This window comes from Protopterus annectens, chromosome 8.part0 (genome assembly GCF_019279795.1).
Source record: "Protopterus annectens isolate FY-2018-M chromosome 8.part0, PAN1.0, whole genome shotgun sequence".
In the NCBI taxonomy this organism is placed as follows: Eukaryota; Metazoa; Chordata; order Ceratodontiformes; family Protopteridae; genus Protopterus; species Protopterus annectens.
In genome coordinates, this window is record NC_056741.1 from 946923972 (window position 1) to 946942878 (window position 18907).

The 18907-nt window shown below is 43.8% G+C and overlaps 1 protein-coding gene across 6 annotated transcripts in view; it reads right to left on the reverse strand.

The window, feature by feature from the left end:
• LOC122809174 (phosphatidylinositol 4-kinase beta-like) overlaps positions 1 to 18907 on the reverse strand; it is an 845265-nt gene that overhangs the window by 346127 nt on the left and 480231 nt on the right. For 5 of the 6 annotated variants that reach the window (XM_044080472.1, XM_044080469.1, XM_044080470.1 and 2 more), the window contains one exon: positions 12054 to 12098. The exons of the other annotated variant lie outside the window; for it this stretch is intronic. In XM_044080472.1, coding sequence (XP_043936407.1) covers positions 12054 to 12098 — 45 coding nt within the window. The remainder of the gene's footprint in view (positions 1 to 12053; positions 12099 to 18907) is intronic. 6 annotated transcript variants of the gene reach the window in all.

Here is an 18907-nt window from a genome sequence, read left to right on the forward strand (position 1 = left end):
CACTGAAACCTAGGACCTCTAAACATGGTCATAGGATATGCTAGCCCCATACTACACGCATGTCATACACGGCAAGACTTCTCAGAAAGTTTCAGAAAAAAAGAGAAAAAGACTGTCTGGTTGCCCAGAAATTAAAACACATTGGCTCTGACTGGAGTTTTCTTTTCTCTTGACTTCTTCTAAAATATCCATGATATATGGAGGTAGGTATGCAAAATTTTCACATCTCTATTAACCAAAAGTGCAGACTTGAACTCTTGCAGACTGAAGTAAAAGATAATGCCTTTGTTCTGTGGTGTCATCAACTATGCAAGAAAAGTGTGATGAGAAAAAATACTGAAACACACTTCTGGTTGTAGAATTTGTGGTAACGCAAGAAGATGCTCATCTTCAGTGTCATTCCATCTAGCACTGGTGGGAGAATTTGTGGTGCTTCAGAAAAATTGGTCATCACTACAGTCATTCCATCGTCTAAAGATAAACTGACTTATGGTGTCATAAAAAAGATTTTCTAACACAGTAATTTGCTTAGAGGTCACTCTGTGAAGGTGAATAGAAAAATGCTTGACATTTTGAAAAATAAGATATCTGGAGGTTGAGGAAGAAACTATGGTCAACAGTGTGGTCTAGGAATCAGTCAAAATGGCTGCTGAAAGGAAGAATGCTACTAAATGTTGGTATAAGGATGTCAGAATAGTTCTGTCATTCTATCTATGCTGAGACTGAGTGATAAGTTCACAATATACAAGGCAAATGAAGAAAACTGAACTGTTGTGAGAAAAATCAAATTGGATGCTGTTTTACCTATGCTGAAACAATGATGTGAATTTGGAAATAAACTAGCTTAATTATCTAGTTAGATCATGTATAATAAGCAGTGAATGGATTTAGAGGATAAAATTAGATAACAACTGGTTGAAGTTCATGAAAGAAAAAATGATGAATTAGACTGGTTTCTCCAAAATGTCAGTGGGTACTGATAAGGTATAATACTATCTGACTGATATAGATAGAGTTATGGGAACAGCACAAATTATACTAGTGCAGTTTGTGACTTAATATGAAAAAGAACAAGCACTCTGGCAGATATAGTGACCAAGCAAAAAGCTGATCAACATTTTTCTCATAATACTTTAATGCAAAGGTCACAATTTATTGAAGTTATTAAAAGGTGCCACTGAAAGAACATAAAGTGCAGACTAGCTTTGCCATAAATGCTGAAGGCATTTCTGGATTTTGGTATGGAAGGATCTAATGTTTAATCTACAATGATGTATCTCTGTTTACAATTAATTTAGGAAAGGGTATTGCTGCTGCTGCTGAATAATAAAGTGAAGATAATGACTTTTTTTTCAGTTTACATGTGAAATGTGTACTGGATGGAAAAGCTAGCACTGTCTAAAAATTCCAATAGTTACCTAGAAGATACAATAGTACATTTTGTTTATATATATATATATATATATATATATATATATATATATATATATCTATATCTATACATATATATATTGTTTGTTTGTGTCTTTCGGCTTTTCCCGGTTAGGGGTCGCGACAGCGGAACTCTGGTCCGCTAATGATTGGCAGTAGAGTTTTATGTGCTGGCTTGCTGGGCCTAACGCACAACCTTCAACAGAGGAACACCCATTCACGCATGTCGCCACACAGAAGACGCTCTAACTGAGAATCAAACAGGCAACATCTAACTGTGAGGCGACAATGTTACCGCAGCACCACCACCACCGCAGTGTGTGTGTGTATATATATATATATATATATATATATATATATATATATATGTGTGTGTGTGTGTGTGTGTGTATATATATATATATATATATATATATATATATATATATATATATATATATGTACACACACACACACACACACACACACACACACACACATATATGTGCATGAATGTATATATCTGTCATCTGACTATGAGGGGGTATGTATAAATGAGTAAGGGTATACTGTAAACAGGCAATAATGATGATTACTATTTGAAATAAAGTGGAATAATCACCTCACGGCAAGAGGTTCTTAGGTTCAATTCCCAGCTAGGGAGCCTCTGTGCAGACTCTGCATGTCTTCCCTGTATACACGCAGGGTTTATTTCCTGGTGCTCTGGCTTTCTCCCACATTCTAAAGACACGCAGTCGGTGAATTGGACACTCTAAATTGGCCATAGGTCTGCATGTGCATGCATGCATGTAGTATGGAAGAACAACCATGGCAGAACTAACCACCTGGGGGTGTGAAAATTGGCTCTAGATTAGGGTGCCCAACTAGTAGCCCTAGTGCCAAAATCTGGTCCACCGAGGCATTTTATTTGGCTCTTGGTATGTCCTACAACAAACTGTTTTGAATGGATAGATACACATTGAACATGTTAATGTGACCCCTCCTTCCAAACCTTGATAAGTATGGTAAGTGGCTCCTGAGGCTAAAAGGTGGGACACCCCTGCTCTCAATGATGTCACAATTGAAATGACACCTTGAGCCCATGTGCAAAAATGAGAAAGGGTGGTTGTGGATGGATGGAATGATCAGAAGCCAAATTAGATACTTTATCATAGTTAGCGGCCAGGGAAAACTGAAAAAATGGGTAGAAAACCCAGCATATGTTTGCTTGATTTCAAAAGGTTACATGTCTGATTTTCTGTTGGCTGAGATTAAATATTTTTGGTCTTGTTATTAGAGTCATCCCTTCAAAGATGATACAACACTACAGTAAGTTGGTGACTGATTAACAAGCTAAAATTAAGATATACATTAATATTAGTAATGCATGCATTATCAGTGTGGGTTTTTACAAGAATACTGTATGCACCGTTAAACGTAATGAACATCTGAAAATAACCTGAATATTAAAAGTATTTTAATATTCACTGTTGTCCATTTAGTGTGAGAAATCATTTCATGGTTGAAATTTCTCATTAAGTGCCCAGATTTATTTTCACATGTTACCACACCTCCGCTTTACTAATCTTCTGCACACTCCAGCTGCTAAGTAAGTTAGAGAGGCCACAAAACCCAGCATACTAAAACCATTGCAAGTGAGTAGGGTGAAGTAGAAGACAGAATCACTCTGTCCTTTCATTAATTCTCTCCTTTGCAAAGCAGGCCAAGAAATTTCAGGACTATGAGGAGGATTAGCATTTCTTAACTTAAAGGAAAACATTTATGCCATATTTTCATTTATTAAACAGAAAAAAGACTAATTTTAGGCTAAGATAACCACAAAATTCTCTCAACATTACTAAAACTTATCCCTCATTGTCTTCTCTTCTAACTTGCTGTTTCTTTTGTAGGAAATGGGGTATGAGTGCACGCGTGTGTGTGTGTGTGTGTGTGTGTGTGTGTGTGTGTGTGTGCACGTGCTGGGGGGGGGGGGTTGTTAAGGGCTAAATCTTTGTTCTACTCCTCTGAAACCCTACACTTCCTCTCCAGTGAGGCATGGGTGTGAAGGATGAACTAATGCAAAATCTGCATTTTGACCTTCAATAAATGCATAGCAAGATGTCAAATTTTTGTTAACTGCTGGTAAGTTAAATTATGTACACAAATGACACTTCTCTGTTTTCTAGCCCCAGAAACTAAAGATGCATGGTGTGGATGTACCTACAGATTTATTTAATGAATGCACATACACTTATTTAATGTATACTTCTGAGATTAACTCAATAAATCAGTAAAACTATTAAACTGAGGGAAAATATACAAAAGCAGATTACAATAAATGTGTTTTGAATAGTCTCAATACACCTTTGACTTCTGTTCTGTGGAAGTTAAGAATTGCATTCCCACAAGATGATGCCACATGTTCATGTAGAGCTGTCATTGGGCACTTAACTGACTGTTGACATATGATGCTACAGAATGACACAATAATCTGGAAACACTTCTGTACGAATCTTCTGCAAGAGTCTCCTCAAAATATACAAATCAGATGTGACAAACACTTAAAGTGACTCCTGCTAAAAGGAGGGTGCAAAACTTTTAGTTATGTACTTACCATAATGATAGATGCATGTGATCCATCTCGCCTACATTCATAACTGATCGGCTCCGACTCGGCCGATACACTAGCACGAAGTCTCTCATTGGCTGGGCCAACCCCTTATCCCAGGATGCACCATGCCCAAACCCCCAGATCTTGTTTGCCCCACAACAACTCACCCACATGTGCCAAACCGACTGCACAACAGTGTTTCCTCCAGATCCAACAGGTAGGGGGAAGGAGGGCGGGTACGTAAGAATGTAGGTGAGATGGATCACATACATCTATTGTTATGGTAAGTACATAACTAAAAGATGTAATGCGATCCTATCTCGCCTACATTCATAACTGATGGGACACCGTTCCTAGCACCTAGATACTGGGAGGCTCACTGGAAAACACTCCTGAGCACTGTGGAACCAAAGGACGCCCAACCCCTAGAGGACACGTCCAGTTTGTAATGAGAAATAAATGTATGTGGAGAAGCCCAAGTGGCCGCTGCACATATCTCATCCACAGACAGTCTGGCGTGGAAGGCCACTGAAGTTGCCATAGCCCTAGTAGAATGCGCTCTAACTGGAAATGGAAGGTCCCTTCCTGTTGATGCATAAATAAATGAAACACAATCCCTAATCCACCTAGCGATAGTGGTCTTAGTTACTGCTTTGCCAATCCTGTTATCCACAAAGGCCACAAACAACTGGTCTGATTTCCTCTGCTGCTGTGTCCTATCCAAGTAAAACCTCAGTTGTCTATGCACATCCAACTGATGAAGTCTGTATTCTGCCTTGTTGGAAAATTTTGGAAAGAAAAGCTCTATAGATTGCTGCAGACAAAGAGCAGAAGAAACCTACGGAAGAAATGATGGGTTTAGTCTTAGAGATACTCTATCTTTGTGAAAGATCAGATAAGGAGGCTTGACAGAAAGGGCTTGAAGCTCTGAAACCCTTCTGGCTGAAGTAATAGCTACCAAGAAGGCAGTCTTCCAAGATAAGAACTTTTGCTCACAAGTGGCCGCCGGCTCGAAGGGATGAGATGTCAAGGCTCCTAAAACTACATTCAAATCCCATGGCAAAACAGGTTGCAACACCGGGGGGCGAAGCAACCAAGTTCCCTTGAGAAAGGCCTTACACAACTTATGACTCATGAGTGAAGGCTCAAAGTTAACATGATAATTAGAAATCGCTGCCAATTGGACTTTAAGCATGGAGACAGTGGAACCCTGTCTAAAAAGAGTTGCCAAAAAATCTAATACTGCTGACACCGGAGCTGTCAGAGGGTCAAGGTTGTGCCACTGGGCCCAAATGGCAAACTTTTTCCATTTATTAGAATACATCTCCTTAGTGGAAGCTCTGTGAGAAGAAGACAGAATCCGGACCACCTCAGGCGAAAGGATATGCTGTCTGACTAAGGTCGGAAGTGGAGCAGCCAAGCCGCTAGCTTGAGAGTTCGCAAGTGATGGATGGGCCTGACTCGACTGCAGAGTCAGGAGGTCTGGGACTGGGTCCAGAATCCAAAGATCCTTCACTGCATACTTCCAAAGGAAGGGAAACCAAACTTGGCGGGGCCAGTGTGGTGCGATCAAAATCATGCTGCTTCCCAAGCAGATTGCCTTCTGAATCACCTTTAGCAGTAGAGGGACTGAAGGGAAGGCATAGAGCAGACTGGAGGGCCAAATGTGGACTAGAGCGTCCCTGGGTGACTCCCCCTGGGGGGGGGGATCAGGGAGATGAAATTGCTGCACTTTGCATTCCAGGAGCTGGCGAAAAGGTCGCAGCAGGGGAACCCCCACGTGGAGAAGATCCGAGCCGCTACTTGGTCGTTCAGGGACCACTCGTGAGGCATCAGAATAACTCTGCTCAGCCTGTCTGCTATCATATTGGACTTCCCCGGAATGTGCATTGCCAATGGAAATCTCTGGGAAGCAATCGCCCAGTTCCATACTCTCATGGCTTCCCTGAAAAGAGGATAAGACCTGGTTCCTCCCTGCTTGTTCAGGTACCATACTACCGCCATATTGTCTGAGAAGATTGCAATGGTACCCTTGGGAAGAGAGCTGTGAAGTGCCTGCAACGCTAGAAGCCCTGCCCTCATTTCCAGAACATTGATATGTAAGTGGGTTTCATGATCTTGCCATGTGCCTTGAACCGTCCTGCCCAGATAATGCCCCCCCACCCTATCTGGGAGGCGTCCGTGGTCACTGTGGCAATGGGGGAGGGGGGGCAGAAGAGTCTCCCCTGGTTCAGGTTGGAGGAAAGGAGCCACCAACGAAGATCTCGCCGGCACGTTTCCGTGATGAGAATCGGGTAGGACAATGGCAGATCTTGGTATGACCACTGAGTTGACAGGAGCCATTGAAGAATTCACATGTGCAATCTTGCCAGAGGGACCAGGAGAATGGCGGCCGCCATCGACCCCAAAAGCTGAAGGACCATCCTGGCTGGGGCTTTCCTTCGGGGTAGTAGGGCTAGGACTTGGTCCTGTAGTATCTTTATCCTCTCTGTTGGAAGGAATGCTTGCATCTCTACAGAGTCTAGCTCTGCGCATATAAAGGCAACACGCTGTGATGGCAGCAATACAGACTTTTCCCAGTTGAATGTAATTCCTAATAGATGTCCCAACTCGATGGTAGCACTCACGGCTTGAGTAAGAAGATGCCTGGTGGGGGCGGTGAGAGCCAGTCATCTAGATATGGAAACACCTGGAATCCCAGACGTCTCAGGTGAGCCGTCACCACTGCCAGACATTTGGTAAACACCCTGGGGGCTGTTGTGAGACCAAAGGGCAGAGCCCGGAACTGGAAGTGACTGGCTCCTATGTGGAAGCGTAAATGTATCCTGGAAGCCCTGTTTATTTTGATGTGATAATAGGTGTCCTTGAGATCGATGGAGCACATCCATACTCCTTTCTCCAGCAATGGGAAAATGGATTGCAACGTGACCATCTGGAACTTGGACTTCTTTATGAAGCGGTTTAGGTGGCTGAGATCCAAAATGGGTCAAGTCCCCTGATCTTTTCGGCACCAAAAATAACCTTGAGTAAGTTCCTAATCCAGTCTGGTCTGCGGGGACTAGCTGGATGACTCCCTTTCCAAGCAGCTTTGCGACCTCTATGGCTGCTTGATCCCGTTGACTGGGTGGCACGTCCGGGATTTTCCTTGACGGTGGAGGGGGATGGATAAAGGGGATGGTGTAACTTCCGGCGATGATATGAAGCACCCACTGATCCTGAGTGATGGAACCCCAGGCCCTTGGATGCGTCAAGAATCGACCCCGACTAGCTCTGGAGACGCACAGTCAGGCAGTCCCTCAGGGACGCTGAAAGGAGGAACCACGAAAGGATTCGCGGTCTCCTGAGTTGCGGGGGCCTCCGCCGCCTCTAGGGCGACATCTTCCAGAATAATCCCCCCCCCTGCCTCTGGAAGGGGGGTCACTCTGATGGGCAGGGAAAGACTTTTGGGACTTTCTGAACCACATCTTTCCTCCCCTATGAGCCTTGGGATAAGGTCTAGAGGGAAGTGAAAAACGGGTCCCAATGGCAGACAAAGTCTTACCCTCCTGCTCACATCTAGTGAGTGTGTCTTTCACCTTGGGTCCAAAGAGAGAGGACCCATCGAATGGAGCGTCGGTGAAGGAAGACTTGAACGCCTCCGCAAAGTGACACAAGCGCATCCAGGCTTGCCTCCTAAGGGCTACACCCAAACTCGCTGCCCTACCCGCTCCTTCGGCTGCATATGATATGAGCCTCATGGACGAGTTAACAATCGATGAAAGGGTAGACAGCTGGGCGTTTGACAGACTGCGTCAACGCCTCAGGCACGTTACCCGGTCCCTTTGGAGCCTCATAAAGTGACATAAATAATTCAGCGACTGCAGAGTAAAGGTTGCTGAAGTCAGGGTACACTTTCCGTACGTATCCATGCTCCTGGACTCCTTGTTAGGAGGATGGATAGACGTAGATGCCTCTGCCACATCCTGCTGGATGGCAGATGCCATCATCTTAGCATCAACTGGAACTTTCTTGGTTAGAAACTCCTTGCCAGGGGGTGCGGATAAAACTTGTTGGGGCGAGAAGGAACTGGCTCCACAGAATCAGGGTGTTCCCACACCCTTCGACAAATAAGGTCCAGTAACTCATCGAAGGGTGGAGACACCCAGGAGGTGGAGGGTTGGGCTCCGAAGGCCTTGAGGAAGACTGACTCCTCCGTGGAAGAGGTTTTGGATGGCCAGTCGCCCCTCTGTCTCAAGATTTCCAGGATATCGGAGAACGAGACATTGTCAGAGGATGACTTAGGGGACCCTTCCGCATCATCAAGGTCAGCGTCCGAGGTGAAAGACTCATCTGAGGAGTCTATGTTCTTCCTCTTGCACAATTTTTTCCTGGGGGGTTCTTCAGGCACAAACTCTGAAGGCTCCTCGGAAAACAGGGGACCACACAAGGAGGAATCCTCAGGCCTAGGGGCCGCGCTGTCCGAAGACAGGGGGGCACCAGAAGTTCTAGTCGCCGTGTCTAGGGAAGGAGTCGCAGATTCAGATGAAGTCACTAGAGACTTGGCCAGCGTGCTCCTCATAGCCTCAAAGGCGAGCCCACCAGAATCTGAGGAGAGGCCCGTCTCCGAGACCATGACCGGTGTCGGGGTTCCCCTAGCCGAGGCACCAAGAGAGAGACTAGCGGCCAAAACCAGAAGCCCCGACGACTCCCCCTTGGGCCCGGCTGAGGACACCCGAGAACCGAAACCTCTGGAAGGAACAGAAAGGGTTGGAGCTGAAGCCGGTGCCGATAGACTAGCAGTGGGTCTCGGAACCGACTCAAGGACTTCACCCGACTCTATGAATTCTGACTCTGACGACACAAGGTTGTCAGAGGAGGAAGAAACGGTATCGAAAGGGCTGTCTCTGGGGCTGACTGGGCTGGAGCCGAAAATAATTTGGATAAGACAGGCGACTGGAGGAGCCTCTGGACCACCCTTATCTACATCCGAATCTGAAAGCCTGGAGGACCTGGAGGAAACAGAAGGGGGCTGAGAAACTTTTTCTATCGGCTCCGAGACAAAGCTAGGAGGCCGGCTCTGAATCGGCTCCAAAAGGATCGGAGCCAAAGCAGACTCGACCAGAACCGAGACTCCTTTCGGTGCCGACGGTTCAGGAGCCGACGAAACCGACCCCAGAGCAGAAACACTTTCCTGCGGCTCCGAGACCAATGGAGCCGAAGAAGGAGACCCAAATTTAGATCCTCTATCCTGCAGCTCTGAAATCAGTGGAGCCGAGGAAGGAGACCCACATTTAGATCCTCTATCCTGCGGCTCCGAGGCCAGTGGAGCCAAGGAAGGGGACACCGATTTTGCTCTTTTTGCAGGCGGCTCCGACGGACTTGTCGGAACCGAAGACTTCTTTTGCTTCGATTTTGAGGAGGGAGAAGAAGCCAAAGCTTCCTCGAAGGCTGGCTTGATCAAACCTTTCAGGATCAGCTTATTTTTTCTCTCATGTAGGAGACGAGAGGAGAAGGCATGGCAAACACTGCAAGATTCTTGCAAGTGTTTAGCCCCTAAACAATAAACACAGATGGCGTGGCCACTACTACCTTTCTTTCCACTCCACTAACTACCTTGATTATAGCAAGCTCAGATGCTCATAAGCCTAGTACTTATTATACAGCAGGAACTTCTCATTGTTACATTTGTTAATGCCTGTTATGTACTTCACAGATAAAGATTCTAGTTGTCTACTGATGTACTATGTTCTTCATCTGTAAATATGTTGTAAGTAATTTCTATGTTAGATTGTTAATCGCTATGTAATCCAATGTAACTACTGTCTGTTTATTTTACTGTGGAGCTTTTCTCCCTGGGCCTCCGCTGAAAATGGACCCACGTCCAGTCGGACACTCCCGGTCAACAAATTTAAATAAATAAATAAATAATCTGTCAACGACATCTTATAATTGCATTTTGAACATTTTTTAAAGCCAGATGGCTTACGTTCCTTTTCTTTGCCAGACATACCAACTGTAACTCAAGGGAAGAGGGGGAAGAGCTCTAACTTAAACGCTCGACAAGAGATAGGGCAAAGGCCCTCTAACTCAAATGGGCCTAGTCTGCCAAACAGAAGGAATTACCACAACAATCCAAAAAGACAAACACAGTCAATCACAACCTAACTAACAACAAGATAGCTATTAAAATAGCTGTTTGAGTATAAACTTTAAAGCTAACTGCCAAAAAAGCGACCAAAAGGCCAAAAAGAAGGGTACTTAGCCACAGTCAAGTAGAGACCACGTTGTTACTCTAGGAGCGGCAAACGAGATCTGGGGGTTTGGGCGTGGTGCATCCTGGGATAAGGGGTTGGCCCAGCCAATGAGAGACTTTGTGCTAGTGTATCGGCCGAGTCGGAGCCGATTTCTCGGCTCCGAGCCCATCAGTTATGAATGTAGGTGAGATAGGATTGCATTACATCTACATTTACAATCTCTATCTCTTCCATAAACCAGGCAACCAATATGATATATGGATAAACAGTTCCAACTTTCTGATGTAGCATGCTATGACACAGACTCTAACGTACAAGTTTTGTAGCCAATTTCCAAAAAAAAGACTAAAGTAATAAAATACAAGCCGACACATACAATCAAAGCAATAGCCTACAGCAATTTCTTGTGCACAGTGAAAAAGAAAAGAGCCGCAAAACGTTCTACAAGAGATCCTTCAGAGTAATTTCTTATTAGCCCAACTTGCACTACAACAAATATCTAAAGTCATACTCCATTCTGGATGTCTGAAGTATATATCTTTAGAACCAGGAATATCATCTGAGTTTCTCCCAGGGCCCCCACTGAAAATGGGCTCTGTCCCTGCCAGACTTTCCAGTAAACAAATGTTAAATAAATAAATGAAAGTTCCATTTCAATGACTCAGTCAGACTATTGAGCAGAGGGAAAACTTTTGTGCTTAATGTTTCTACAGAGTACTTTTCAGATGTTACATTATGCAGAGAGAAATAGTTTGCAGTACAGAAGTATGATGAGGTGCAGAAGTTGTTTACCTCAAATGCTTCCTGAAGCTCAACTACTTTTAATTTGAGCATTACTGTGCTGTAGCACAAACGTTCAAACCACATACAAAAAAGTGCTAGATTTTCCTGATTTAGGGTTACCACCTGTCCCTCTTTGTGATGGACAGTCCCACTTTGGGCAGTTGTGTCCTGCGAAAAAAACTAAAAAAAAATGGCAAATTTCCTGAGATTTTAAGTCAAAATACATTTCTTAAGTTTTCTTTAATAGTTGCATAAAACTGTTATTTTGTATCTGAAATACATAAATATTATATGAAATAGAATAAGCAATGCAAATGCTATGAAAATAAGGTTTTATTTTGGCAAAAAAGTGAAGTTCTGCCCTTTGCTCTGGCCATGGGTATGTTTTGTCCTGCAAAATCTTATGTTTCTACAAAAAATGTCCCACTTTGGGCATTTGAAAAGGTGGCAACCCTATCCTGATTCAGCTCACACTACATGCTATTTCCTGCTTCACTCTGCATTTACTGTTTAAAAGTACTTCATTCACATTTTGTACTCCATAGCAAATACAGAATAATCCACTACTAAATATGAATCTACCTGATATAAATTTCAGACTGCTATCAAAAGGCACAGCCAGTACAGAGTTCAATTTGTTATGACAGGCTTAAAACAAGTCAACAAATGAATGTTCTCATTGGAAAACCATGTCCTGTGCTGTACAGGCCTGGTACATCAGTAAATGCAACGCTCTAAGGGCACATAAAATAAGTGGAACAGTAAAGGAATTTTTAATAAGCTAACTTAAGTGATTAAACTCCATTTTCATTCTGCTGGGCAATAACGTAAAGCAATTAAAGAAATAACTTTAAAGGAAGATAAAATATATAATACAATTAAATAAACGCCTTTTAAGGGAGAAAAATGTTAAAATGGAGAGAAGGAAAATTGAAAAAGCACCATGATTAAAAAAAAGGAATGCTCTGAAAAGAGTAAGCCAACCACCCAGCTATTTATAAAAAAAGGGCACTTACTGAAACAAATAACCTCTCAAGACTTTCTGAACTCGATGACCATTCCTGAGATATAAAACAATATTAAAAAAAAAAAAAACAGAAAAGAGACAAAAAGGAAGAAAACGTTATTTCTGACTCCACAATTTAAAAAAAATATGAAAAACAGGTTGAATGAATTTCAGCTCCAATCACAAAATAAATTTTATAAAGGGACTCTTAAGTAGGTAAACATTTCCACCACCACCAACCCCACCCCCCACAAACTGAGCCTTCTGGGTACTATATAGTGTTAATTTTTAAACGTTTTTAAAGTTATAACACTAGTCTCACGACACAATGGATGTTGCATATTTCAAACTTGATGAAAAAGCATGGCTACCATAATACTGTAGCTAAAGCATAAAAAGGATGCAGGAGCAGTTTTTCACTATAAAACTGAAGTTTGCAGTATCTAGCTTATTTTCTGTCTATGTAACAGTACTTTTTGACAAAAGAAGTACTTTACAAGCTTTTAGACTAACAATCTTAAATGGGTTTGCAAGTTGTTGGTGTAAGAGTTTCAGCTTCACTCAATTTCCCTTTCCTTTTAAGGTGAATGGAGTTTACCTGGAGTGTGAGGGAAATGCTAAAATACTAGCAAATAAGAAAGTACAGTTGTGTAAAAATCTTATCAAAACAGTAGATATCCTTCTCTTTACTGTTGTAGTATTCCTAAATATAATGGATGTCTTGTCATGGGCAGCCCAACACTCGGCCAGTGTACATTAGATTGAAAGATCTTGTTTGCGCCATATTGTCACAATAATGCTCCACACACAGAACATAGGTCATACAAGGGATGTACGGACGCAACTACCCAGAATTGACTTGCCCCAGTAGACAACAAGTGTCACAGGACAAAGGAGCCCATGCACAACAAATGCAGAAGAAAAGTACAGTTTTGTACCTACCATAAATGTAGATGTTCGAGTGCTAATACAGCTGCAGTAATAACAGATGGGTTCTCCTGCCGTCAGGCGGGTCCTCGGTCAGCCGAATTCCAAAGTCTAGGTCCGGGGTCGGTTGTCGTCGCTTCTTCGCTGACGTCAGTGCGACAGGGGTATAAAAGAACCAGCCGACGCCATTTTCTTCAGTTTTTCTTGCCCCAGATGTCAGGTGCCCCCAGAAAGAAGGCAATACATAAAATTATGTAATTAATGCAATGCAATATAATCAAAGACCAGTAGTTGCAAGCAAATACACCATAAAAGAAGACCCCTAGAGGGGAAGGAGGGAGGGAAACCTGGACTGCAGCTGTATTAGCACTCGAACATCTACATTTATGGTAGGTACAAAACTGTACTATGTTCATCATGCATACAGCTGCAGTCATAACAGATGGCTAGAATCCAAAAGCTAAGAAAGGGGAGGTAGGCACTAGGTGGAGCTAGGAGGAGCCAAAATGCCCTGCAAGACTGCAGTGGCAAAGCCTGCTCTAGATTTGGAGTATAATGGTAGGTTGTAGTGCTTAGAGAAGGTATGCACAGAACTCCAAGTGGCTGCTTCTAAAATATCCTTGGTAGGAACTCCTCTGAGGAAGGCTGCAGAGGTGGCTGTGGCCCTGGTAGAATGAGTTCTAATTCCTGTAGGTACAGTTTTGCCATGAAAGGAATAGCAAAAGCGTATGCAGTGGGCTATCCATTTTGAGATTGTCTGTTTGGATATTGACTTTCCTTGAGCTCCTACCGCATAGGCCACAAAAAGCTGTTCTGATTTTCTGAAAGGTTTTGTTCTGTCCAAATAATAACGCAGTTGTCTGTGGATGTCCAAGGAATGCAGTAATCTCTCCCCTTTGTTTTGAGGATTAGGATAAAAAGTAGGTAAATGTATGGCCTGATTTAAAGCCACCCTGGATACCACTTTAGGCATAAAGGACGGGTTGGTACGTAATGAAACTCTGTCCTGATGGAAGATGATAAAAGGCTTGACAGCCATAAGAGCCTGTAGTTCTGAAACTCTACGAGCTGAAGTGATAGCCAGTAGGAAATCTGTTTTCCAGGACAAATATTGTAAATCTGATGAGGCAGCTGGTTCAAAAGGAGGCAAAGTCAGTTTTTCCAGAATTAAATTAAGATCCCAAGCAGGTATTGGTTGTTTCCTTGGAGGTCTTAAATTCTTAGCCCCTCTGAGGAACTGTCTTAATAGAGGGTGAGAGAATAAAGGTGGTTCAGTGTTGTATTCTGCAGAAATGGCTGAGGCATGGATTTTGATGGAGGAGAACGAAAGTCCACTGCTTAGCAGTTCAGCCAAATATTGTAGTATTTGAGGTAAATTCAGTTTTCCAGGGCACTGGCCCTTTTTCTCATTCCAAACACAAAAACGTTTCCATTTTGCAGAGTAAGCTTTTCTAGTTGATGGCCTTCTGGCCTCCAAAATGACATCCTGCACCTCCTTGGAGAGCAGGGCCTGCTGCGATGCTAAGGAATCTTCCATGCGGCTAGATTGAGTGTTTTCAGCTGACTGTGAAGAGTTTTGAAGCTGTGCTAAGTCAGAAGAAGAGGCATTAGAGGCTGGGTCCATGGTGGGGAATGTGTCAGGCTCCTCAGGAGTGGGTACCAGTGTTGCCTTGGCCAGTCCGGAGCAATGAGGATCATCTGTGGTCTGTCTGCTCTGGTCTTCAATAGGACTTTGGGCAGCAGAGGAAGAGGTGGGAAGGCATAAACTGTCATTGATGTCCAACTGAAAGAGAGAGCGTCCACTCTTCAGGCCTATGAATGGAAGATCCTTGAGCAGAATTTTGCCAATTGATGATTTTTGTGGGAGGCAAAGAGATCTATGTCTGGCCTTCCCCATTCTTGGATTATTTCTGTAAAAACTTTTGGATTCAACTTTCATTCGTGTGGATTTGTCATATTCCTGCTTAAGTTGTCTGCCAGCGTGTTTTCCTTGCCTGGCAAGTACTGTGCTTGTAGTTCCATTTGTAAGTCCATGGCCATGTTCCAAAGTGACATGGCCAGTCTGCATAGGGGATAAGAATGTGTTCCTCCCTGCTTGTTTATGTACCACATAACTGTGGTGTTGTCTGTTCTTATCAATAGCTGACCTGGTTGTAGAAGGTCCTTGAAAGCTGTAATAGCATTTATCACTGCTAGCATTTCTTTTTGATTGATGTGAAGGTGCTTTTCTTTGTGGGTCCATTTGCCCTAAATGCACCGGTCTGTCAAGTGCGCCCCCCAGGCGTAGTCCGAGGCGTCTGTTGTGATGACTTGATTTGCTTGAGGCTTGCTGAATGGAAGACCTGTGTTTGTTTGGCATGCTTGAGCCCACCACAGAAATTCCTTTTGCAGACATGGAATTAGTGGTATTATTGTTTCCAAACTGTGGCTGTGTTGAGACCATATGCTTTTAGGTACCATTGTAGTTTTCTCATATGCAGCTTTGCACATGGGATTAGTAAGATGCAAGATGCCATGAATCCCAGAGCCTGCAGGATTTTCCTTGCAGTCAGCCTGGTGCAATTTGCCAGTGTTCTGAAATATTGAATTAGTTGCCCCTGCTTCTCTGGCGTGAGGTAGGCCATCTGGGTGTTTGTGTCCAAATTGGCACCCAGGAAAATTATCTTCCGAGAGGGTATTAGTCTTGATTTCTCTTTGTTGACTGTGTATCCTAGAGAGTTTAATAACATTATTACATAAGCCAGATGTTTCAGAAGAATGTGCTTGTTGTCCGCTTGGATCAGACAGTCATCCAAATAAGGGTATATTTGTATCCCTTGAAGTCTGCAGTAGGCAATTACTGATGCCAGGCATTTCGTGAATACTCTGGGTGCAGTAGATAAACCAAAGGGCAATGCAGAGAATTGATAATGGGTTGAACCTGCAAGAAATCTGAGGTATCTTCTGCAATTTTGTCTGATTGGGACATGCAGGTATGCCTCCTTGAGGTCCAATGTTACCAGCCAAGACTCCTTGCCCAGCATGGGAAGAAGTTGCTGTAGAGTGAGCATCTTGAATTTTGGTACGAGTAGAAATGTATTTAGGATGGATAGGTCCAAAATAGGTCTCCAATCTTTTCCCTTCCTTGGTACCAGAAATAGCCTGGAATAAAAACCTTGACCTTGTTCGTGCATAGGTGCCTCTTGAATAGCTTTCATGTTTATAAGATCTGAAATTTGCTTTTGTGCCTCTGCCCTTTGATTGTGTGGCAGGTTTGGCATGCCTTTCAGTTTTGGAAGGGTATGAAAATGGAATTTGTAGCCTCTGTTTATAATGTTCAGGATCCATTTGTCCTTTGTGACAATATGCCAATTTTTTGAGAATAGTGACAGCTTTCCTCCTAAGGGGGCTGCCATTTGAGACCTGGTTGGCATGCAAAGGGAAAAGTCATTGGTTTTGCTTTCTGAAAGATTGCGAGTTGTCCTCACCACCTCTTTGTGTAGGAGCTTGCCATTGTCTGCCTCTGTACGAGCCTTGTGTTTGCCCTCTGCCCCTCGGGCACCTGTATCTGCCTCTTTGGGGTCTGTCTGTGGCAGGAAAGGACCAGTTTTTGGAAGGCCAATTTCTACTAAAACATGGGGGTTGAACCTGCAGAAATTCTTTCACAGTTTGCATTGATTTAGCCTTTTCCTCCATTTTCCGTAATACTTCCTCAACATTTGCCCCAAATAGTACATCCTTTTGAAGAGGGGCGTCTAGTAATTTAGCTTTGACATGATCAGGCAAGGCTTGTTCCTTGAGCCAGGCATGCCTACGTATGACTGAGCCTGTAACAGCAGCTCTACATGAGGCCTCTAGAGCATCAAAACCACATTGTAAGGTATGTTTACCCACTTGTTCTGCACTATGCATCAAATCCTGCAACTCCTTCATGTCTGGTTGTTCAGGTTGTGACATTTTACTTTTCAATTGAGATAAGAGAAACTGTTGGTATTTTAGCATATGAAACTGACAGTTTAAGGCCCTCATAGATAAGGTAGCCGAGGTATATACCTTTTTCCCCACCTTTCTAAGGATCTGGAATCTCTCTCAGAAGGCAATGGGTTTTTGTCAATGGAGGCCTTAACTCCCTTGGGCCCCTGTGAGATGGTTTCTAGGTCAGCAGCATGGCTTTTGTATAGAAATTGGTGTGAGTCAGGAACCCTGTAGTACATGTCAGGCTTAACTGGAGCTGGAGGAAGAGAGTCCGGGTTAAGGCAGGCCTCCGAGTAAACATCATCTAGGATGTCCAGGACAGAAGGAATAGCCAGACACCTGTTCTGGGGTAACAAAAGAAATTCCCTGAGCCTTTTCTTGGAATCTGAATAATCCTGGCCTTTCCAGTGGAAGTGTTCCCTTAAGGTATGCAGAGTTTCACCAAATGAGTAATCCTCGGGGGGGGGGGGGGGATACAGAAGGAATAGATTCCTCTGCATCAGAGTCTTCAAAAGGGGAGTAAAACTGTTCCTGATAATCAGAGTGCTCTGAAATAATGGAGCCCTGATCAGAGGAGGGGGAATCTTCCTCCACTCTGGGTCTTTTGTCCGGAGGTGGCTGAGAACCTCTGATTAGAGTAATTATATCCTCAGCCATTTTAAGCATCTGTTTCTTAGGCATGGGGCCTGGAGATGGGCCCTGTGTAGCTGGTCTCTTAGGGTGCATGGTAGCTTTAGACTTGGTGAAAGCCTTGATGGAGAAAGAAGAGGATGGTTTGAAGACACCTTGAGTGGAGGTGGACCTGTCCACATTCTGTGTTTCAACTCCAAGCGTGGCTTCAGTATCTGTAGTCAGGGTGTGGGCCGAGGAGCCTGCGACCTCGGGTACAGGAGACACCGCCAAGGATGTGTCGTCGGTAATCAGGGGCTGCGTAGTCGCCTCGCTGAGAACCGGACCACGTGTAGTTGGCTTTGGCGAGGTGTCGGTAGAGGCCGCGGACCTCGAGTGTCGGTTCTTGTCTTTGCGTTTTTTAGACAAAACCGGAGTCAGAGTATCCGACGACATAGTATAGTTAAATGCTTTCCCAAAATAATGCTGGGCGAACTCCGCCCGACGCTTGATAGTGCGTTTGTTGAATGTAGCACAAAAGTGACAGACCGAGACGTCGTGGTCTGGGCCTAAACAAGGTATACAGAGGGAATGAAAATCCTTATGTAGTATTTGCTTCCCACAAGAAATACAATTATTAACTTTGTCTGACATCGGTCTGAGGCAAGAAAAAGTTTCCCCAACGGGGTACTTAGCTTTTAAGAAGACTTCGGTTCCAAATTTTTCGTAATCTCAGGAGCTGGCCGACCGGCACTTGCGAACTGCTTCTGCTTCGGGCACCGCGCGGCAAGAAAGACTGAAGAAAATGGCGTTGGCTGGTTCTTTTATACCCCTGTCGCACTGACGTCAGAGAAGAAGCGACGACAACCGACGCCGGACCTAGATTTTGGAATTCGGCTGACCGAGGACCCGCCTGACGGCAGGAGAACCCATCTGTTATGACTGCAGCTGTATGCACAATGAACATCAAGAGGGTGTTGGAGGGAGGGAGCGAATACTGCAACAGTGAAGAAAAGGACATCTATTGTTATGATAAGATTTTACACAAATGTACTATGTCCTTCTACATCACTGTTGCAGTATTCCTAAATATAAGGGAGAGTAAAAAAGCTTGAGAAACAGAATGGGAGGTGGAAGGCTGAGAACAACCCTCAACAAACCCACATATAATGCTTTCAGCAAAACCTGCTCTGGCCCTAGAAACCATATACAACCTACATGGCTTAGTAAAGGTATGCACTGAAGACCAAGTAGTAGCCTCAAGGATGGAAGCGGTGTCCAATCCCTTGAAGAAGGCACCAGAAGATGCAACAGCCCAATTAGAATGAGCTCTAACAGAAGCAGACAGAGACTTGCCATGAAAAGAATAACAAA